This window comes from Perca fluviatilis, chromosome 22 (genome assembly GCF_010015445.1).
Source record: "Perca fluviatilis chromosome 22, GENO_Pfluv_1.0, whole genome shotgun sequence".
In the NCBI taxonomy this organism is placed as follows: Eukaryota; Metazoa; Chordata; class Actinopteri; order Perciformes; family Percidae; genus Perca; species Perca fluviatilis.
In genome coordinates this window covers 14,612,227-14,636,357 of record NC_053133.1, presented here as the reverse complement: position 1 = coordinate 14,636,357, position 24,131 = coordinate 14,612,227, and the positions used below count along the sequence as shown (strand labels likewise).

General features: G+C 42.6%; 1 protein-coding gene across 1 annotated transcript in view; it reads right to left on the bottom strand.

The window, feature by feature from the left end:
* Positions 1–24,131, bottom strand: part of stau2 (staufen double-stranded RNA binding protein 2) — a 98,410-nt gene that overhangs the window by 43,111 nt on the left and 31,168 nt on the right. The window contains exons 8-12 of the mRNA XM_039790126.1: positions 20,110–20,322; positions 19,524–19,661; positions 10,915–11,043; positions 8,463–8,520; positions 1,158–1,513 (exon numbers count right to left, since the gene is read on the bottom strand). Coding sequence (XP_039646060.1) covers positions 1,158–1,513; positions 8,463–8,520; positions 10,915–11,043; positions 19,524–19,661; positions 20,110–20,322 — 894 coding nt within the window. The remainder of the gene's footprint in view (positions 1–1,157; positions 1,514–8,462; positions 8,521–10,914; positions 11,044–19,523; positions 19,662–20,109; positions 20,323–24,131) is intronic.

Here is a 24,131-nt window from a genome sequence, read left to right as displayed (position 1 = left end):
TGTATTTATGTTTATGTGTAGAGTGCATGGGTTTTTAGAAAGATACAGAAAGCCTGCATCACTTATGTGGAGAGGTGTGTGTGCGTGCGGCTGGGATTGTGTGCAACTTTTCTTCTTCATACCCACACAGGTTGACCAAGAGCACATTCTTATTTACAGCATAGTCCAAAGGAAGAAGAATCAGAGCAGGAACGATCATGCTAACATCTGTGCTGTCACTTCAACATGTGTGCAAACTGTACGACAGTACCACAGGATGTCTGAAACTTTAACCAAGTTTAAATTATGACTTTTATGGCCTAATTCATGGCGGTTAAAAAATAAAATACAAGCCTACATTCCACAGGTGGAATTAATATGACATTGGAAACTATTTTATGCCTATCAGCATGGAGGCCTCCTTGATGGGGCTTTTAAAAAAGCACCAACATTTGGTTGCTAATTATGCTTTTATACAACTAAAGTCTCACTTTCCTAATTGTGACCATCATTTCAATCAGTTATGATGAGTGTATTGCTGAGATCTGATAACATGGTTAAATCCAATGGGGCAAGAAACCGAGCAGTCAGACGATCAGAAACAAAATATAAAGCCAAAATTGCACAGGGAAAACTGTGCGCATGGACAACCACAGTAGGCAGGTTTTCTGCAAATTTTTGTGGTGGAGCTGCTTGCCTGAAATAAAAAATCACCTCCCTTACGAGAAAATGGCTTGTTTTTGTGAAATATAATATTAGGCTTATTAAGCTTTAGGCAAATGTGCAGTTGCGCTACATTGACAACAAAATGAGATGCATCAGGATCTGTCTGACTTAGCAGGTGATTGATCAATCACATGCTAATACTTTGCGGTAGTAGCTTACCACCTTTGCTAACGAATTTCTTGGGGGAAACCCTGTGTAAGTTATATTGGTTACATTTTACACCAGGAAGTCCGTTTGGAAACTGTGATGGATGTTTACAATGGACAGCTTGGCTACCATTTACCTTTGTTTTCTCTTCCAAATACATTTGCCCAACCTGGACTTAGCTAAAACTAAAGAAGTAAGATTCTAGTTGTATAATACTAGAATTTCCATTTACTGTATACATTTAAGACATTTGTCTGGATCTACAGACACCCTTGAAGTAGCATGTCCATGTTCTTGCATCTCACCTGGAAACCCTGGATGCGAGCCAGGTAGTCCAGCTGCTGTGCAGGCTGCACCGAGACGCCGCAGGGCAGGGCCGAGTTCTTCCCCTTCATGGACAGGGAGGCGTCGGCTGTGGGTGACTGACCATTAAGCAGCAGCTCCCTGGCCATGGTAGCGGTTGGGCTGGGTGAGGAGCCGCTGTAGTATGGAGAGTGTCCTGGGGGCAGCGGGGCAGAGCAAGGCCCCATGTCTTTGGATGCCATGTAGTTGACCGAGCCTCCACTGTTGCAGCCTGGGCCCGGAGCACTGCCCCCCTGCTTCCTGCTGGCCTCCATCTCTTGGTAGACGTCGGGGCTGAGGTGGAGCAGACCCTTCTGGGCTGGAGGGGTCAAGGGAGAGGGAGGATGGATGGAGATTGAGATGAGGGGGAGAGGAGGAGAAAAAAAGAAGGACATGGATGAATGGATAAAAGGACAGAGATGAGGAGAGAGAGAGAGCAGATAGAGATGGAATGGGCAGATGGTTTATAAAGGAGCAGAAAGGGACAAAAGTGGGAAATTGAGGGACGGAGAAGAAGAGAGAAAAAGGATTATTATGGCTCTCATTATTAACTCTTTAAAAGAGTGCACACACATTAATCTGTCACTCACAACCAGACAATGCCAGGGTGTGTGTGTGTGTGTGTGAGCCTAACTGTGGCCATTTGTGTGTGTGCAAGCGTGTGCTGGCTCCCAAACTGGCATTCCATCACTGAACGTAGATGACAGTTTCATGTGGTTTGGCAGTTCCGAGCATTATCAAAGTGTCTGCTGGGAAACACACACAGCCTCTTTCTTTCTCACTCTCAAACACAAACACAAACGGAGCATCTACCAATATCAACAGAGTGGCTATGACTTCATCAGTGATGGGAAACAGCGCTGTCAGCTAACCGGCATCCTGCTTCACTTATAATATCTCTTCAAATGCCAACCCAACAGAACTAGAAAGCAGGTTTGGTCTCAGATCAAGGTTCTTGTAAGAATACTTCGGTGGCTCGAGGAAATGTCCCCAGTGATTTGGATCCGACAGGCCCGAGGCAACTCTGACCAGCTTTTGTTTAACAGGACGCAGCTCAATCCAGATATGCTGCGGTTCTAGCCAGCTGAGCACAACAGCGCTCCAAGACTTTGTTCCGATCCAGACCATTTGGATACATCTCATTCGTTTATGTTGGCTTCCTTGTACTCTGACATCACTGTTCTGAAATGGTCGTGACAGGTGGAAGGAGGAAATACCAATGGGTTGAGGCTCAATACTTGAAGTGCAGTGAAAGTGAGAGGAAAGCATATAAGATGATAAAGAAAATGAAAAAGAGATATGACAGGAGAGAAAGGATAAAAGAGAAGGATGAGCTGTAAGCCAGATCAGATGGAAGAGGAGGTGGGGATGAGTGGATATGAAAACCATGCAGAGCCTCCGAAGCCCAGCCAAGGTCACCAGAGACAGGAAGACCAGCTGTGTGTGTGTGTGTGTGTGTGTCTGTGTGCACGTCTGTGTGTGTGTGTGCGTACGTACAGGCCAACAGCTGGGAGAAAGCGCTGGAGTGAGAGCATGACTGACAGGCCACTTCCTGTTTGAGTTAACATTACCATCACACATACAAAGACAGAGAGTTTTGCGCACTTGTAGCTTACTCTTGTCTCAGGTTTCTGAGACCCTGCAGACACTATTTCCCATTATGAACAATGAAGTTTGCATTCCTCTCCAAAGGAACAGAAAAGCTGAAGGAAACAGCAACGAAATCCAGGACTTATTACTCATACTACAACAAACTGCCCATTGCCAGCAATGACACAACTGTTAGGATCCCCTCCCCCCCTCTCCCAATCATGATGACAACTTTAATTAGAATTTACGCAAGTAAAACTCACAGGCCTGCACATTCTGAATGCATCACAAAAAATGAAAGGTGTTAGCCAACATGACATCAACTGTGGACAAAGAATATTGTGTTGGGGGCTGGGGGTGAATGTAATCCGTGTGAGTGTGTATGATTGTCTGCCTAAGTGCGCGGGTGTGCCTGTGAGGATGTTTGCATGTTTGCATGTGATTGAGTGCTCGAATCTGGTGTCAGATGGCAAGAAAGAGCGTGAGAGCAAGAAAGATCAAGAGTGAGACAAAGAAGGCGAGACAGTAAGAGAGAATAAGTAAGAGTGACCGACTATTGTGCGTGAGGACGTTGCGTACAAAAATTGTGAAATTGTGTACATGAAGTGGGAGCAAGTTAGAGACCGGAGAGAGTAGGGGAGAAGCACAGTGAGGCTGAGAAGTGGGGAATGAAAGAGTAAGGGAGAGTGTGTTTGTGGTGTTGGTTCCAGGCAGTTTTGGAGGGGTCCCACCCAGACTCGGCGTCCGGTGGGCCAGGGGAGCGTTGGAGGGAAGCCAGAGCCAAGCATGAGACTGATCGAAAACAGATAGGGCCAGAGCCCGCCGCTATAAATCACCACGGTGGAGCAAGACCTTCACATAGTTCACACATGCACACAGCGCACAGACACACACACGCACATATGCACAGCAGGAAATGAAATGTGGCAACTCGAGTGAAAAGCCCTGCTGCAATACCCATGGGAATAGAAGGGAGAAAAATCACTCTCTTCTTACTTCTTTTTACACTCCCTTCCTGTCTCCAAGCCACCCTGTTTGTTGTAGCACTGCATCCCAGAGATCACGATCACCCCCAACCCCACACACACACACACACACACACACACACACACACGCGTGAGAGCCTGAGGTGTGTGCGTGTTTTTTGTGGAAGGGCAAGAACTTAAGGAAAATGCGGCAATGCTCTTTATGTGGCGTGTAGCTGGCCAATGACTTTATAGGTGTTTAAAGAACAGTTTGTATGTTAGCTCAGGTACAACCAACCACAATGATAAAATTAACTAAATTTTCTGGACCACACCATTATAATCCATCATATCACACTCATTTGTTATGGTATTTATGGCTGATGTTTTTTAACAGCCATTGTGCAACACAATCTGTAAGTGAATCTTTATTATAGGTTTTACTGTTACTGGTGGAGTCCGCCTTTCCTGCGCAGGATTTAAATTACATACCCATGCACAAGGGATACACAAAAAACAGAAGATAACTGTCTGCCAGACTCCAAGATGGCGGCCATTCAATGAAATTAAGAATGTTGGACGTCTCTTTTATAAGAGAACAAGCTAAATAATATCCAGCTCTCTTAAAACATATATGAAACGGATACACAAGTTGCTCGTCTTCTCGTGTGTTTGCTGCTCGCAATGGTTGACAGGTGTCATTTTGAACTGACCTGTACTATTAAAACACACACACTTGCTGTTACCACCACTAACATCAGGTGTCTGTAAATCAACCACGGTTGAAATCTTAAAGGGAATTCTTAACTTTGCCAATTTTCAACATAATCTCTACTGTATCTATCAGAGTCAGGGATATAGTGTGAAAAAGGCCTGCAGTTCTTGTTCTTCCTGCCACTAGCGCTGTCACGTAGTTGGTGGTGAGGAAGAACAGTTTTTTTCAGCTTTGGTAGCTGTGGGGCGAAATGCTGCCCAAAAACTTCCTTGTTCTTCTTTTCGCTTGGATTGCAAAAGAGCTACGTTTCATCCCAAAATATGAGTGCAGAGGATGGCCGGCAGGGACCCTTGCAACAGTTTTACTCCTCCCTTGGACAAAGTTTGCTGGAGAACTTCAGGATCCTAAAGATAAACTAGAAAAGACAACCAAGACCGGCAGGGCGATTTTTGGGCAATTTTGTTCATGTTATTGTATTTTGTAGGGAATAGTCGAATATTCGATGCTTCGATCGAAGGAGCCTGATTCGACTGCCAATCTCAGTCAAATCTTTGCAGGGCTGTTCTGAAATGAGGATCTTGCCATTTTGGCTATATGGGGGTGCTCAATGTCAGATTTTACATATAACTACCTGTTTCCCCCCAATAAGTTATTATACAGCATATTATGATATAAATATCAACATATAATGCTGTAAATAAAAATGTGCAAAGAAAAAAGCTTAATACATCTTTTTAAAGTGCATGAATATATCCAAACGCTCCTTCTAAAGTATCCAAAGTAAGATGCAAGATGTTTGCCACCGCCCAATACAGAAGCGCAGCCGTGATGCAGTACACAGCCCACGGCAAGATCCGTCCGCCCCAATGATCACCAGATCTTACACACAGACCAACAAGCCGCTGCGTTATATGCAACAAGGCAACGTTTGTGTTTGTGGCAGAATAACATTATGACAAGAGGATTGTAAAAGAAGTATATAGAGCGCTGCAGGAAAGCAGACTTTTGCTCAGTGGGCTCCGCTTCATGTCACCGGGGGCGTGCCAGCTGCTGACTGCTTGAGTGACACGCGAGCTCCAAACCACTTTCAATTAATCTTCTCCACCCCTGCATGTGTGTCCTAATCGGTTGCATGTTTTCATACAAAAAGGAGCTTTACACACAACCTTACCACAGCTGAATATTTCACTCCCCCATTTCACCCCCAGAAGTGTTTCACTGCTCTCTCCGGTTGAAGACTTCAAGCCTGTTGCCCCCATCGCCATCATCGCTGAAGGGTGTGGTTCGGTACGGTCAGAAGTGTGCTCTGCTGAATCTGTAACCACACCCACAATGATGTCACAGTGTACTGACATACCCTGGAGTACACGTTACACTACTGCAGCGAGGTGAGAAATTAAACCACCGGAGGTCAGCAAAAACAAGATTGTCATCTGTTTTGACTTGTAATCCTTGTAAAATTCTATTTAATAGTGAAAAGCAACTTAGCTGTGAAACAGCTCCTGTAATTTAAACACTTGTAAAGTTTAAATTGAGCTGACAAACAATTATCTGCCATTTGTTTTCTCTAAAAAAAAAACACACACTGAAGCACAAATAACAAATTATCACTGCCTATTGTATAAAAATTGTTACAATTATTATGATGCCAGAGCTGACTTTTACTGAGTATGCTGCAATTCTGCAAACTGGTTTAGCAATGCTCACTTCTATTCAATAAACAGCATAGTCTATCAAAACAACGGACAGACCAGAAACATCTTCCATTCAGCAATCATAGACACACAGAAAACTGAGACCAGCTGTATCGGTTTGAATGAGTTGTAAATGGTGTTTATGCAATAAACATTATTCCGAGATTAGCGTCGTGTGAGTGTTGTGCGGTTTGGGCAACTTTAAAGAGGTAATTAGCAGATAGTTACGCCTCACGCTGAGTGAGAGATAAACTATGAGTGGGAATGGCACAGGACCAAAGACACACTCCAGGCCAACAATAGGAATAATCACCAAATAAGGAAGACTTTGTTTCCCACGGGGCTCTGCTCTGGAGGTATTGGGCAATGCCTGGAGCTTGGGCTACCATAGAAACCACAACCACCAAAATAGTTGATCCAAGAGAACAACCATTTATCTATAAACATAATCTAGATGATATATCTGTCAGAGAATTGGACTAAATCACACATATGAGTGCTATTAAAGTTGTGGCAGGAACTGGATTCTGTATATTGAGTCTGGACCAGCAATGAGCAAACACAAGTCAGAGTCTTACCATTCTGCTTTGTACTCAACATTCAAAATGTGAAATATCACATTCATTCTCCTCCTTAGACTGAAGCTGGATACCCCATGTCAGAGCACTGCAGTGCTGCCAAAAGCCTTCATTAGACCCGAGTGACGACAGCACATTCAAATCTAATAAGGCTATCTGTTTTGTTTTTCACTCTGTTGCTCCACATCTCACACACTGTTCACTTGTCCCCTAAACTGCACTTTCTCAAGCTGCTGACATTTACTTTGCTGCCATCCAGAGTAAAACTGCTTGACGTGTGTCCTTTTATCAAGCTGGGACATCACAACAAATTAAGCTCAGATATTACATTGCACGTTGATCAGCTTAAGCAACACCATGACTATGAATTCCTTGCAAAACTTATTACACCTGTAATAAATATGAAGTTACTTAACTGCTACACCATGTGGAATAAATGGAAAAAATAACATTGTTGCCAGACTCTGGAGACAACTGAAAATAGAAGGTCTTGAAATAGCATTTGACTTCAGTAAGAGGAAGGCTTTTTCATTGTTTTTATTGTGATTACAGACAAGACAGCCAACTTAAAAGATACAGCTGATAGACACCAGCTGTTTCCTACAAAACTGCATCCTTTTCAGTGAAGGGTCCTTGAGTCCTTTCCCCCCCTATAAATAAAATGTTCCTTATTCCCATGAAATTCATACATAAATCCTATCATGAAACTGTTTTGTATTTGTCTACAGTTAAAAATGTTCACAAGTGGAGGATTTTTGATGGCTAAGGAGGCTGTCTTTACCATGTCTCCCATTTGACAGTGACAGATGAACAAAGACAGCTGCATGTTTACATGCAGTTATATAAACAGGTTATTGTCAGCTAACTGCAGCAAGGGGGAATCTCGTATGACATAGCAGCACTAGCAGCATTTGTCAGTTATAAAATGGGTCTAGTTTTCAACGCACAATGAGCTACACGCAAACATCAGCATAATAAAAAGTCAGGGATTCACCAAAAATCTGGGAAACACCATTTAATATTTTGAAGATAGATGGCTCTAAATTTGTGCCAAGTACTGCAAACTGCATCAACAAGGATGAACAGCAGTCACAAGCTAATCAAAATGGAAATGATAGAGATAGATGGTGTAGATACGGTGTAAAGGTCTTATTATTGTGCTTTATACTCCATCAGTAATGGGTCAATATGAGCTTCCTTTGTAGCATTGTTTGTAATGATGATTAAGTAACTTCAAAGTTCCGGTGCTTTTTCACAAGTCTTTATCTTATTTTGTCTACAGCTGGTATGTGGAAGAGACACAGCTAAGTGAGATATATCTTGCTTCATATATATCCGCATGTCATACCATCATATATCCTGCCTCACCGTTTTGTGTCTCTGTGTGTAGGATTATGTGTGTGTGTGTGTGCGTGTGTGCATCTGTGCTCCAGCGTGCTTGTGTGTTAATCCTGAGTGAAAGGCTACGTTTTTTTTGCACAGGAAGGCAGTGGGGGGACTCCCCAGAGGGCCTCAGTGTCTGAATGAACCTTAATTCGCAGGCTCCCCACGAGGACGCACGGCCAATTAAGCTGACAGTCAGAAGCCCATTGACCAGTCACAGAGATTAAACGCTGGGCCATCTCGGCGGCTAAAACCACCTGCCGAATAGAGGGAGCGATGGAGAGCCGGAGAGGAGGAGGAGAAGGAAATGGATAGACACACAGGGAGACGTGCGGATACTCACTGTTACTCGTTGCTTCGGTAAATGACGCCTTTTGTCCATTCCAGCCTTTGTTGTCCATCTGTAGTGATGCGGAGAGAAGGAGAGAAGGGGGAGGTAAGAGAGATGTAGATTCTTGAACAGACAGCTTCTTCACGCATGTCAGACGTGTTCCTTCCTACTGTTTGGGCCACAAAGAGACAAGCGCTCACAGGAGGGGATGCTTAAGGAGCCTAGTGTCTGTCTAGGCCAGCTTAATTAGGGGTGTTGTCAGTGTTAGGCAACAAAAAAGGCTCCTATTCAATGTGTTACTTCTGCTGTGGTATGCACGTCTGCCTGCATAAACACACAGCCACAAACACACGTGTGTGAAAGAGAAAAACAAATAATTTCTAATGTGTGTGACAGCTGAGGATATGACATGGCTGTTAACAAATACACCCCCATTATAATACACCCCGAAGCCTCCTCACACTTCTGCACAGATGGGAATGTAGTGCAACAGAGCTCCCTAAAGAAGTGGAAGACAGAGAGACAGAAAGAGAGAAAGATCTGAAGAGAGACAACCTATCCTACAAAACAAACTGTTGTCTGAGGATCTAATGAGAAGTAGGCCGTGCAACTAATTCCTATAGAGATGTTTTCAGAGTTATCAGGCCACTGCACAGCCATGCATCAGCCACTAACTCCATTCTGTCTAAATATCCTGCCTTGAGTGTAACCAGAAAGGTCTCACCTCTTGCCAGGAATAAGCTTAAACAGTGAGACTTAATGTACTGCTTATTTCCAGTGCAGCGGCCTCTCATTTATCTGAAACCTTAGACATCCAAACATAGTACTTTATAGGGCTAACAGACAAAACATGCAATGATGCAAGCAGCAAGTCCAATAACTTGTGTGCAACATTTGACATTTTCTTGTTGACACATTCAACCGGAGCACGTTCAGTGTGCAGAGTGTACACTTTCAAAGACTAATGTGTTGCTTTAGTAATTTGTCAAAGGTAACTACATAAAAGACCAAACTGAAAAATGTCAGAGCAGAGCTTGAATGTTAAGTATGAGGATGAAGCCATAGGGGAATATTGACTGCTGCAAACTGGGTTGTGGTTTCTTTGAGAGAAAACGAGTCAACTTCACAGACATTCTGATAAGAGCAAATGTCATCCTTCAGCTCATAAGATATATGCAGCAGCACATATCTAACTAATGAGCTGTCCGGGGAACGATGAATAATAACAGAGAGTCTGGTTATGTAACACCATCGCTGTCTTCATGTGCTCCCTTAAGCTTAAAAACCAATGAAGTGAATAAAGATGATGGTGATCAATGGTTGCTTGCAAAACACATTCGGTTCAGGGGAGCTGAGCAGGTTACATAATAGGTCGACCATGTCAGCTGCACTGGGACTCGGGTTACATCTAAAAATCGACTGATTATCGGGATTTCTTGAATTCTGCAGTGCTGTACAGATGAGATAGCGTGCAGAAAAAAAAAAATATGAGCGGTGCAGAGAATTTTGTTATGTAATCCTTCAGCATACAGTTATACAGTTCCCCACCAATCATTATCCCTGCAGCCCTGCTGCTACCGTGGCTGGAATACCAATGGCAAGACGTCCTATATACATCTCAGTGTGTGTGTGTGTGTGTGTGTGTGTGTGTGTGTGTGTGTGTGTGTGTGTGTGTGTGTGTGTATGTAGAGAAGGCAGTTCCTGTGGTTACCTGGCCTGACCTAGTTTTACTGGCATTTTATATTAACCACATAATAGAAAAATGAATTGATGGGTGATGCTTGAGTGTTTCTGGTTTAATACGTTCTTAATGCTTTTCATCATGTACTAAATAAGGTTTTCCTTCACGTAACTTAGGACTGTTACTGTTATTTGTTTGGTGATGTTTATTATGTTTATATTATTGTCATCATAGAGCCTTTCAGCCTGTTGGAATACAGTATATAACAAAGATTCGACTGGGATCACAAAGCAGTCTACGTATTATTTTTGTATTCAAACTAATTTGTGCTTTGGAGTCAGTGTGCTGTTTTCCAATAGCCTAATGCGCCTCTATATAATGTGTGCACAACTACGCTCCCAATGTTAATGAAAATCCCTGTGAACAGCAGGCCGACTCAGTAGAGCACCGACAGCATACTGCACATATATGTTGTTTAACTTGTGAGAAACTACCCACCTAAAAACAGTGTGGGAGGCATGTATATCAACTGGCTATCAAATATACAAGGTTTATTTTTTTAAAGATTATTAGAGCTTTTCCCTTTATTAAGTAGTGACAGTGGATCGACATGAAAGGGGGAGAGAGATGGGGGACGACACGCAGCAAAGGGCAGCAGGTCGGGTTCGAACCCGCGCCGCTGCATGACTCAGCCAACATGGGGCTAACGCTCTTACTGGGAGAGCTAGAGGCCGCCCCGATCAAATATACAAGTTGATGTGACCAAGAGAAGTAGAGTTTTACCTCGGTGGGGTTCTGAGAGACTGTGGAGGCCTTGTACCCCAGCTGCAGAAGCATCGCCTCGGCTGCGTTCCGCTTGGCCACCTTCTTGTTGGGTCCTGTTCCCGTGGCAACCTCGTTATTCACCTTCACCTGCAAACACATGCACAGAAACAAACACACAGGTACATACACATGCGATGAAAACATCCAGATTGACTATTGACTATGAATATTTTCAGATTCACAATATGGCTGTACAGATACATCCTGTGATAATGAACCACTGACTGATTTGCTTCAAACAAGATTAAATGTGATTCCTCATGACTTTCCTCTGCCTGTCACACTTTGAGTCCCTTTCAGCCCAGAACACTTTTCTTCGCTCACTGGGCTGACTCGGCCGTGCGATTTACATCGCACAAAAATGCTCCTAGGGAAGTGTTTGTTTTTCAGTGTTCCCAAAACATTAAATCTGTCGACACAGAATGTAAGCAGAGAAAATTCCAAGAGAATATCAGACGTCGTTATGTTATGCAAACAGACAATTACACAGTACAAATAACATTCTGGGAGCCAAAGCCTGTGAACAGCCAGGCCTCAGTGCACTTACTCAAAGTGGTCTGACATGCTCTCTAAGTGCTCGTCTGAATGCATCAAGTAGGCCACAACATACAATGAGGAGGAAAGCCTCAATAAATTACCAAATTGCTAAAATAAACACAATTGCTCTTTTATCAAATTCTAAGAGATGATCACCCACTCAAAGGCACCTGACACAAGCTGCCTGGAGCCTCTTTCTCTAAATAGTGATGAGTTCAGAAAAAAAGATGTGAAAACAGAGACTCATTTGAGCCCTGCTGCTTACCAAAGGAAACAAAGTGGAAATTTTAGAAGAGTGAGTGGACTGCACAAAAGGAACGCACACACACTCGGAGGGCCTAATGTGTGTATCAAAGAGGCATGGAGAATAGGTTTGAGGCTGAATTACTGCCTGATGCTAAGAGAAACTCTGTTCTTCATATGAAAGAAGAGGATTACGGAAAAGAAAGACAAAGAGCGAGAGTTTGACAGAGAGACGGACACAGAAAGACGAACAGAAAGAGTGAGACAAAAAGAACTGCAGTTAAAATGTTGTGCATACATTAAAATGGACTGTCCCAGCTTTCCTAGTTGTTTTTCATTTACATGAATCTGAGACTGATGACTGGAGTTGTGGATACACACAGACTGTAGCAACAACAACCTACTGTAAAGGACAAGAAACCAACTAGCAGAGGATACATTTGTTTCCCTGGCCAAATCTTATGCTCATGTTAATACATTTGCATTGTTCCTTCTTTAATCACATAAACACAAATCTTTACATCGCCACTTGAAATCAAAATAGTGCAAGTGTCTTTTCCTTTTTGCCATCTCTACCGACAAAGACTACCAAACGGTTTATCAATAATCTTGTGATCCTGACAGATCCGAAACATTTACTGTACACTCACTACTGTGAGTGCCTACTTTTCAGTAATGGTTTCACTGAAGCAGTAACAATTTCCCCAGTAAGCCGGGGAGCTCATTAAAGGGGTGATAGAATGCAAAACTGATTTTACCTTGTCATAGTTGAATAATGACAGTTTAGTGGATAACTAGGACATACATAGAACCTCTAAATCCCACTGACACCTCTTTTCTCTGCAAATCTCACTATTTGAGACTGCCTCTGAAAACGGGTGAATCTCAACGAGCCCCATAGTTGACGTCAACTATGGGGCTCCTCCTCATTTGGCTCTAGTCTCTCTTTGTCACGCCCCAACATTTGCATAGGCTACACAACTGACCTGAGATCAGTTAGTCTTCTGAATCTAGGTAGTGCAGATCTCAGAAATTGTATACATTGTTCATCTGCTATTTTACCATTAAATTCACTTCTGAGACTTTTTTATGCAAGAAATGTAGAGGTCAAATATGGGCCGTTTTACGAAAATTGATGTCTAATTGCAAATTTTGTCCGACTGTGTGTCAGAGTTCAGAGGCCGGTGCTGCCTGTGTTGCTGCCTCGCCGCCTGGCCTGCCTTCCTTCACAGACCCCGGCCTGCTGTGAGCTCGATTGAGCTCCGTTAAGCTGGCAACCCACAGCACTCCATACCGTAGCCCAAAAAGTCACCGTTGTGGGCTAATGGACTACGAAACGCCGCTGCTCTGACAGAGGTCCAGGGCCTGCAACTCCCCTCTTCCTGCTAGCTAAATGCCTGGTGTATGTGAGTGAAAGCGCGGTCAGCAAGCTTGTTACGCCAGCAATCTCTTACCACAGGTTCCAGTTACTCTTTTAAAGGTCCCATGACATGGTGCTCTTTGGCTGTTTTTATATAGGCCTTAGTGGTCCCCTAATACTGTATCTGAAGTCTCTTTCCAGAAATTCAGCCTTGGTGCAGAATTACAGCCACTAGAGCCAGTCCCACAATGAGCTTTCCTTAGGATGTGCCATTTCTGTGTCTGTAGATATTGAGGAGGAGAGAAGGGGGGGCAAAGTGGAGGGTGGGGGTGTGGCCTTGACCAACTGCCACTTTTCTCGTTTGAAAGCCATGATGTCTCTCTCTCATGGGTGGGCCAAATTCTCTGGGCGGGCAAAGCAGAGAAAGGGGAGGTAACCTTTCTCCTTATGACCTCATAAGGAGCAGATTCCAGATCGGCCCATCTGAGCTTTCATTTTCTCAAAGGCAGAGCAGGATACCCAGGGCTCGGTTTACACCTATCGCCATTTCTAGCCACTGGGGGACCATATGCAGGCTGGGGGAACGCATATTAATGTTAAAAAAAACTCATAAAGTGAAATTTTCATGCCATGGGACCTTTAATGTGTGTAATTATAATGTGTTGAGTTATTTAAACAAACGATTGGGGAAATAAACGCCGCTTGTCCGTGAGTCTCATTGATAGAGCCTGCGGCTGGATGTAGCTCTATCAATGAGAGCTAGCTAGCTAGCCTCCTCTTAGAATTCTTCTGGAATTCACAAAAATTCATTAACTTGAAATCGGACACTGTTGTTAGCTTTATAAAACATATAGTTAGATGTTGTATAAGTGGCGTGACGAAATTCAAACTGTAAATATACTCGAATTATGACCAAAAATGAAGCTAACTAGCCGCAATCTGTACACATAGGATTGAAGGGACAGTCGCAGCTAACAAAACCCTTACAGTTCACAAATATTCATTAACTTGATATCGGACACCGTTGTTAGCTTTATAAGACATTTAGGTATGTTGTATAGCTAAGTGGCGTAGGGCTTTGACTCCGAACTTCGTTATTCGAATATAATTCGAATATTTAAAAAAATAATGATATTCGAACGAATATTAGCTAGCCCTTAATATTCAAACCTGTTGTGGGCATTATTTTTTGTAAATGCGTTTGCTTGTAAACGTTTTCAGTTCAGATTCCGAGGCTTTTTCAAACATTTCAAAATGTAACTACACGTTGCGGCGACGCACGTCTCTCGGCCGTGGCTCGGTAGCGGTGCATTCCTCCCTAATTCTCAAAGAAAGCTGGCTTGCCCAGGACCAGGCCAGCTCAGCGGCGTCTTTCTCCCGTTGCGTTCCGCTGTCTCTCCTACCTACACCGGCGCCGCACCCTGTCCCTTCTCCCCTTTCTACCTGCCTGCTCAGTGCTGCTGCACATGAGGAGAGAGCACAGAGGGGAGGGCGGGGCTGCTCCTCAGTCACACAACAGAAGAGAGAGGGGACAGTTTGGGGGGTGACAAAAAAAAAAAAAATGGGGGGGGGCGCGGCCTGCCTGCCCCTTTTTTTTTTTTTTTTTAAATATTTGTGTGTTTTTTTCTACAGAAAGTAGCCAGATTTGTCGCTAGTTGCTTTTGTGAAAAAAAGTCGCTAAGTTGACAGCACACTGTTTGTGTTTAATCCAGGGTCTGACTTAATTTTTTTTTTTTAGACTGAAGGCATTTAATGGTCAAAATATTATTAATAAATATTTGAATATATTTGAATATTAATATTAATATAAAAACGAACTTCAAATATGATTTTTGGGCAAAAGTCAAAGCCCTAAAGTGGCGTGACATGTGTGTAACATGTGGTAAGAGATTGCTGGTGTAACAAGCTCACTGACCGCGCTCTCACTCTCACACAACGGGCCATTTAGCTAGCAGGAAGAGAGAAGTTGCAGGCCCTGGAGCTCTGTCAGGGCAGCGGCGTTTGGTAGCTAGTCCATTAGCCCAAACGGCGACTTTGCGCAGGTATGAGGTGCTGTCACAGTTTAACCAAATTTGCAATTAGCCATCCATTTTCGTAAAACGGCCCATATTTGAGCTTTATATAGTTGATTTCTCGCATAAAAAGTCTCAGAAGTGAATTTGGTAACAAAACATTGCAATGTCTGGAATATGAGATTATGTCGCGTCTCTAATGTGTGTGTATTGGGGATTCGCTCAACCAATCAGCACGCGCCTCTAATGCGTTTGTATGGCAATTCGCTCAACCAATCAGCGCGCGTCTCTACGTGTGTGTACGGGGATAAGGCTCAACCAAGCAGCGCGCAGCTCATCTAAATATTCATGACCATACCATATTTGGAAGAAAAGCTCTTGTTACAAATAGGGCCAAAACACAGGGATGCGTAAGGGCCAATAAAATATCAACCAGGCCATTTTCAGCCCAACTAATGTTACATACCCCATTAGGAGACCATAAGGAACAGTGTGAAATACCCTATATAATCATTCTATCACCCCTTTAAAGCATGAATGAAATCAAATTAAATATAAAAACTAAATTACAAATTACAATTTTTTTTTTTAATCATTAATTCATGTAGGATTTTTATTATAATATGTTCTTAATTTTGATACATGTGAGTGCACTTAGAGAGACTATGGGGTAACAAGGTAGCTTTCACTTGCAAGTCTGTAAAAGGTATGGAGATAAAATAGAGAGACAGGCAATGGCAGTTTCTAAGGCTGACCAAGATCTTAACCGCAATTAACTAACTGACAGGTGTTCATAACTTGGAGACCCAGCTGCTGTTTTCCTGCTCCTTCTAGTAATGAGGTGGCTTTTTTATGCATGGCCTCAAATAGTTTAAGCAACTCTGAATAAGGTACCGGTGATATCTGTTGCCATTCCTGCTTCATGCAAAGTCGCTGCTCTATTTCCTGGATGGATTAGTGATAAATAACAAAGCCTCCATAACTTAGTCAAGGGTTAAAGGTCCTTGCTGGCGCAAGACCATGACAATTTATTCTGTTAATGAATACTGGCTCCTTACTACACAGACCACATCCTAATATCTTTCGGTAGTACAGAAGACAGCCTGTGTGATTCTTTATTAGCAACAACAGCTTGAAATTTCAATTGAATTCTATAAAAAGAGTTAGCTGTTCCACAGAGGAAAGCAAGGCTGTAAAGATGGATGTTCATCTATTCTGAGCTTCATATGCATCCAATATAAATAATGAATATCAAGAGGGATTGGGAAGGATGACAGAGAGGAGTAAAGAGTAGAGAAAGGTAAGGGGGAAAACAGGGGAGGTCCAAGACGGTTTCCAATAAAATTAGAAATCACCTACTACATGCAAAATAGAGCTAAAAGTCAGTTGTCAAGCTTTCATATGTGGTGCAAAGCAAGACACCACTGTACTACCAACTTTGGTTGCTTTACAACAATTTAATCTTAAAATCTGTGTTGCTTGGACACAGTATTAATATGCACTTAGTCTTAACATCTCTTTTCATCCTCATAATCAATGACACTGCTGTTACATTTGTATGTTGAAAACAATGCTATCATTGTCCACTGTACAGCTAAAAGAGGAGAAATTACAAAAAAAATGTTGAAGAAAAAGAGACGACATATATGAAAACAGAAAGGAGAGGTCATAATTTTGGAACGTAGGAGAACAACATAAACATAAAAATGCATATTTATGTTCTTAAGTAGGGATGCACCGAAATGAAAATTCTTGGCCGAAACCGAAAACCGAAAAAGAGGAAACCAAGACCGAAAACCGAAACACCGAAAGAAATTAAGCCAATTATTAGTACCATTGCATTTATGGCTATGACTGTGTACTAGCTTTACTAAAATCAAGGCATTGCAATTGTATAAATTAATATTAAAGTTTAATTAAAAAAATATGGCTACAATCTGATAGTCACATACAGTATATAGTAGCCTAAGAACAGAATAGCTTACCTATTGTTATTATTATTATTTCTGTTTGCGTCATCACAACATTTTGGCCGTATTGTTTCGGTGATAAAAGTATTTCAGCCGAAAACCGAAAATGTCCTTTTGGGCCATTTTCGACCGAAAATTTCCGGTGGCCGAATATTCGGTGCATCCCTATTCTTAAGCCTGAATTGCCTCAAGCCTTGTCATTGGGATAAGAGTACACATATAACAGAAATAGGAAACCAGATAATAGCCCCATGAGAGGACCAAGAAACTTGTGTTCTAGTGTAAAAAGGTTATATAATGCTGCTGGGGTCTTTTGGCCAGACAGAGAGGGTTTATTCTTGTTTAGCCATTGGCTTGTGTTTCCCTTCTTGATAAAGAAAGTCTGTGTATACGTTAGGGCTGTAGCGATACACTAATCTCACGATACGATACACGATATTCAGCTCACGATACGATATATATCACGATATTCAGCCAACGATACGATTCGATTCAATATAATTCGATACACTTACATCATTTTCTGAAAGATTTAAAAGGGGACAGAGTGATTTTGGTGACATCTTGTGAGTATTCCATTTACTTGGATTTAATTAATTGAACTGAAAACATCAATTACACAATATATGTCTCTGACTGGACAGAGAGTCTACAGCAGGGATCATCAACTACATTTTTTTCAGAATTTTTCCAAGCACTCTGGTGGCCGGACTTTCAAATAAAGAAAATAAAATGAATTTATACCTAATACGCCTATTCCTTTTTACATGTATTAGTGTGAGCAAACTCCTAAAAAACATGGACACTCCATAATGATAACTGGCTCTTTAACTAGAAAATGATCTCAGACTAGGAGGCAGTTCACTGAGGAGTGATGGTTAAAGTCTGTGATTATGGAAACATTATTGTAGTATGCAGCATCCTGATTGGTGGAAAATGGTTGCAGAAAGAAAGGCTGTTGTCAGGTAAACATGTCACTGTCAAAGACGCTGAAGCGAAAAGTTGACGTGGAAAAGCCACAAGCCCAGCTTTAATGATGAATGACTGATAAGCAGGCTATGCATTCGTCATGTATGCCTCATTTGCAATGAAACAATGTTGTTGCAAAATAATACAACCAGCATCATCATTATCACTCGAACATAACGATCGCGTCATTCACATGCATATTAAGTAGCTCCAGATTGTCTGCTCTAGCGGAGAGTTTGGTTTGTTCAGCCAGCAGTGAGGTTTACAAGAATTTGTCAAAATTTCAAGATTCCCGGCAAACCAAGATAAACAGTTAGACTACAAACCGACAGCTTTTGTTTTAGCTTGTTTGTAAAAATTCGCTATTTGCAGAGTAGAGCTGTGTTTGCGTAAAACAGCGTGGTGGACTGAGCAGATTGAAATATCGCTTTCTACATGTTTATGCCGGTCTATACAGGTTAGTGCATTGATAAGTAGTGACTTTCTACTCATCTCGGCTCAGCTGTGTGTGTGTTTTAACGCACACACATCTCGGCTCAGCAGTGTGTGTACAGAATCCCGGCATGTGAATAGAGATGTAAATACAGGGGGCTGGGTTTTTGCTCTAAATATTTGAAATGATAAATAACAGAACGCATTTTTTCCTCTTTACATTTTGTGAATTCATGATTATTCTGCGGGCCAGACTAAAAGCTTTGGCGGCGGGCCGCCAGTTGACGTTGGCTGCTCTACAGCGACACTAGCGGCTGGCTGACCAAATCGCTCTTCCTGCAACGTGAACGGGGGTAAACACGGGGGATTTGAATGGGACTTATGTATCGATACTCGCGGATTAAAAATCAATACTTTCTTGGGGGAAAAAATATCGATTTATATCGCAGAATCGATAAAATCGCTCAGCCTTAGTATACGTGCTCTTTGGTTTAGGACCATCCACCAACTCATAAACCAATCCTTTGATTTATCCATTACACCGTGTCTTCACAGGACGTTTTTTTTAAGTTGTCCATCTCACGCACATCTGACAGGACAGATACGCTTCTATTTTAATCAATCCAGCTGTTTTACTCCCGCTATACTCACATAAACATAACCCAAAGCAAATGTTTACGCTTCAAATCTATTCTCTTCCGTTTTACACAGATAACTAAAGTGATTGTGTACTGGGCTTTGAGCGCTGCCGACCTACACTCGTACTGTGCCTCAATTGCACTGAAGCTGCGGTTGCTCTGCTGGCGTCCTGCTCACGCTACACCTTCTGTGTAGACACACTGTTCAGCAGGTGATAGATGAGCTTATTTTCTTCCTGTGTATACATAACCCCCATCCATTCACCCTTCTCCATCTCAATCCCACTTCATTTAGATTAGACTACATTACCTAAAAGTTCAAATTCCCTGTAGGGACACATAATAAAGAAATGTGACAATAGTGATAAAATGAAAATAATATGAAGAAAAGAAAGACAGTGTTTACCTGCATGATAAACTCCCGGCGTCGGGGCATCCCCCTTTCAGAGAGCAGCAGGTACTCTGGCTCCTTCTCCTTCTTGGCCTGCTGGATCTGGGCCAGACGGCTGATCGGGTTCATGCCCTGGCCATAGTCTGGTCCCGTCTGGGGTGGCAAAGAGGAGACACACAATGCTCAATTCAAATCATCACATTCATTTATCGTATTATCACAATCGTCTGCAGTCTGTATATGAGTGAATGGAAATGAGATCCCGCTCATCTGCAATGGATAGATGCAGAAGATATAGACATATGTAGAATAAAACAGGAAATGAGTAGGAAGAAAATCTTTTCAAATTTCACAGTTTTGAATGTGAGATTCCAATGTCCAATTCCATGTCAATTTTCACCCATTTTGCAGTCAAGTAAGTAAAATGGTGACAATCAATAATTCTGCCAATGCTAAAATGTTTTATGATGGACGAGAGGCAACACTTCTGTGTTGACTGCACCTTGCAAAAATCAAATCTGCATAACGTGAGGTAAAGTAATTTTAATTCACAGGATGAAATCACAGTGTGTCCCAGCTTCTCCCAGCCCAGCTGCAGTACCTTGAGGATGGTCTTGGTACGTTTCTTGTAGTGCGTCTTGGGTTTCTCCACAATGGGGATGAAGGGCAGCTTCTTCAGGTCCTGCAGGATGGACAGAGCAGCGCGCTTCTTGGAAAGCTTCTTACTGTTGCCCTCACCCTCTGCAAAGAACTCCCCCACACTGACGCGGGTCAGGAAGCTTTTCATGTGCGGGGGGCCGCTCTCCTTCAACACCTGGGGAGGGGGGATACAGGAGGAACAGTTTGAAAATGAGGGACTTACTTAAATTAAGTAAGTTAAGATTTGACACAAGATGGTTTACGGAAAACAAGAAAACAGATTTAAAAGAGTACAAAAGACAGAAAAAACTGAAGGAATGTGGGGTTGTGCAGCACACTCTGCAAGCCGCTACACCAGGTGGTCCAAAACATCTGTTCTCGATGGTCACAGTGCTACCCACCCATATACGCGTTATTCACACACACACACACACACACACACACACACACACACACACACACACACACACACACACACAGAAGAGGAACATGTTCCTAGATGTCAGTCTCTAGTGATGAGGGCTCAGTTTCCTTCCTCTAGCCTCTGGTCACCTGGGAGACCTAAAACAAACACCGGCTGGCGTTAGGTCATGCTTCTGCAATCACATCTACTTCCTGTGAAGTCGGGGAACCGTGTGTGTGTGCGTGTGTGTATGTGTGTGCGCGCACACACGCGCGTGTGTGTGCATGCAGCAGGTGGGGTTCTCCCCAACCTTATTTAAGAAGAATTAGGTTTCACACACTTACCGAGTCCAACAGTACATGTTCGGCTAATGTGGATGCTTTTTCAATTCATAGCTCACTGACTTTCTCCCTCGCTTTCCCTGTAGCTGCTGTGTGTGAATGTTTCTTTAGACTTTCTCAAACCCCCCTCCCTCCCTCTCTCCTGCTCTCCTTTTTTTTGAGCTCAATTTGTGGTGTAGACAGCACAAATTGTTGCAATCAGATGCAATCTAGGAACAGTTAATTTGAACCCAGTGACCGATAAAAACGATTAAACTGATAAGCGGAACCTTGAGCATTCCTCAAATACTTCACACATCAACACAGACTAATACCAGACCTTGAGGAGAACAAAGGATAATGTGTGCATACCCCTTCTTCTCTTCTATATAACTATACCCACTCAAACTTGCGTTTCCTTTCAATAAACTAAACTGACTATGTGAGTCTGGTGCATGAAAACCAAACAAAGAAAGGTAAAGCCTAATTCATTACGCTCAGACATTGATCAAATTGGCTGAAAAACATAACTCCTACAACATATACAAAACACTCCTATTACTGCAGAAACATAATGTACATATGCAAAAAATTATATAGTTAAAGTTTTATAGTTGTTAGGATCAGGAAACCTAATATATATATATATATATATATATATATATATAACAATTCCTACTTGGGTAACTGCAGGACATTCGTGTTAACAGGGCTGACAGTGGCCTCGTGTTTACTGTCAATGTTCCTGTCAGCATTCCTGCACAATACGTTGAACTATACAGTCAGGATGCGTGTTGTACGGCAGCCTTGAAGCACTAGCTGTCCAAGCTAACAGCCAAACTCACTCTCACCCAGGGGCTCTGCTCTGGTCTTGCTCATCACCAGAGAAAGGAAATATAACATGGCAGCTTCTTGTACGTTACGACCTTCAATGGGATGGGATACATCCAATTTCTGAACCTTTTTAAATTAGTCGATTGTGTTGATGAGGACACTGGTCAGCTGAGATTATGTCACTTGGAGAAAATAAATTTGACCAATAAACAGACTGTACAGTAGATGTAAATGGTGTTTGGTTATAGACCAGCATACACAAGTCTCTGATGCTGTTGCAGTGAATGATGGGATGTGCAGGAGAGGAAGCCTCTTCAGCTATCTTCAAGTTCTGTGGCTGCACTCAATCACTCTTTCAAGCTTTCTCTGTCTCCTTGTCCATCACAGGCACTTCTAAACATGTGCACCTATTCAGTTCATAGGCTTAGATCCAGCTACATATCAACTAAGCTCCAGCAGCTACATATTTACCATACCAGGGTGAGTGTTGCATCGATCTTCCCCTCTTACTCTTTGTAAGAAAGCGAATAAGCTAATTTTCCCCAAATAAACTGTTCCTTCAAAATAATGTATCGCCAAGTTGTGCTCCATTAAGATCACAGTATAAAATCTGTATGTTATAAATTGGCAATGGGATTATTTTGTTAACTAAAGAAACCAATGACACTCTCACATCCAGTGATTTGTAACATAATTTGCTCAAACATTTGTGGCTTTGTTATTTAGAAATAATGGTCATTTTCTTTACAGAGACAAATGGTCAAGCACGCATTTTACTGAGGCAGAGCTCTTTTTAGGCCTTTTAAGTTATCTGCTTATCCAAAACACTGGGAACTCGCAAGAATACAGAAGAAAAAGTGCACTGATAAGACTCACTGGTGTTGTCTTAAGTGGAAACATACAGTGGAAACGTACAACTAACAAGAAGCAAAAAATGTGGCCTGTATATGTATAAGGTAGAGTCAACAAAGAGCATAAGACAAAAAAGTGTGTATCTGTGCACACATGTCACACACTCTTGGCGCGGGATGGCGGCAGACGAGCTGCAGTCAGTCTCCTGGCAGACGACACGGGATCTGCGGCACACCGATGGGATTTCAGCACTTCCATTCATTTACACGCACACCCACACACACATACATACATGCAAACAAACACACAAACACACCCGTCTACCACCTAATCACAAGGATCAGGTTGTACACAGGAAACATTTGGTAATTCAATGTTGATTTTTCCCCCCCCGATCCCCTTCTCTTCTTGACGCTTCATCTCTTTTTCTCTAACATGGGAGGCCTTCTCTTCGGCTTCTCATAGAGACATTAATACCCTGAGCAGTCTGAGGATCCGTGCATGCGAGACCTCAGGTACTCTGGGAGAGGAGGCTATGGGAGCAGGGTAGGACAATGGTGGGGAATGGTAGAGGGAAGAAAGGCTCTTTTGTGACGAGCCGTGGATGGACAAGCCCTGAGGGAAGCTGCTTCTTGTAAGATGGGTGGTTCTTGGCCCGGACCCTCTTCTCTTGTGTCCTCCTTGGAAAGAGAGCCTCCGATCCAACACACAAGCTGTGATTTATAGATTGGTTCCTCTTTGATGCTGACATCTGTTTGATATTGCCTGACGGGGGGATTAAATGAGCCAACTGGCTCTCAGGGTGGCGGCGACCATCATCATTGCAGAGGGATGGGAAAGCAGACACTCGCTAGTGGTGACTCATGGGTAATTTCATGCCCCAGTGAGGGCAGGGAGGAGATGATGTGAAAACATGGCTGCTGTGAAAGGTGTTCACATAAGAGATGACCGTTACAGTTTTGTGGAGGATTAATGAATGTGTAACTGTGCGTGTATGTATGGGAGTTTAACTGGTGGTGGTGGTGGTGGTGGGGGAGAGAGTGTACCATTTCTTCTTAGTGCATCAAAGACGACACGGTAAAGGAGTTGTGACATGGCTGGGTAGGAGATGATGCCAAACTCTGTCTAATGAGTTATAATGTAACGGACCCAATGGGCAAAAAAAGACCCACAGAGACGTGTAATTCACACTCTGTCTCTAACCACAGCGCACGCAGGCAACACGCTGATTGAGGATGAAAGTGAATCTGCTGAAGAGCCATCAGGGGTATTCAATTTTATTTTTATTTGAGGGGGAAGAGAAAGGTATATCATGCCAGGAGAGGATAATTGCCTCAATGCAGCCTGGCCTTCTGACAGTTTAGTTTGACATTACACAGGAAAACAAATGTGGCGTGACTGATATGCAGAAATGGAGAACAAAACTAATCTAACAGTTTTTGAGTGTATAGAAAATGAAAAGACAACAATAAGGGTTAGTCTGACTTGTTTCCAGCCTCTCTTTACTTTAAATCATGCATTTACAGCACAGAAAAAGCCGAAGAAACCAAGCTAAACAATGTCGTCACTGCAAGC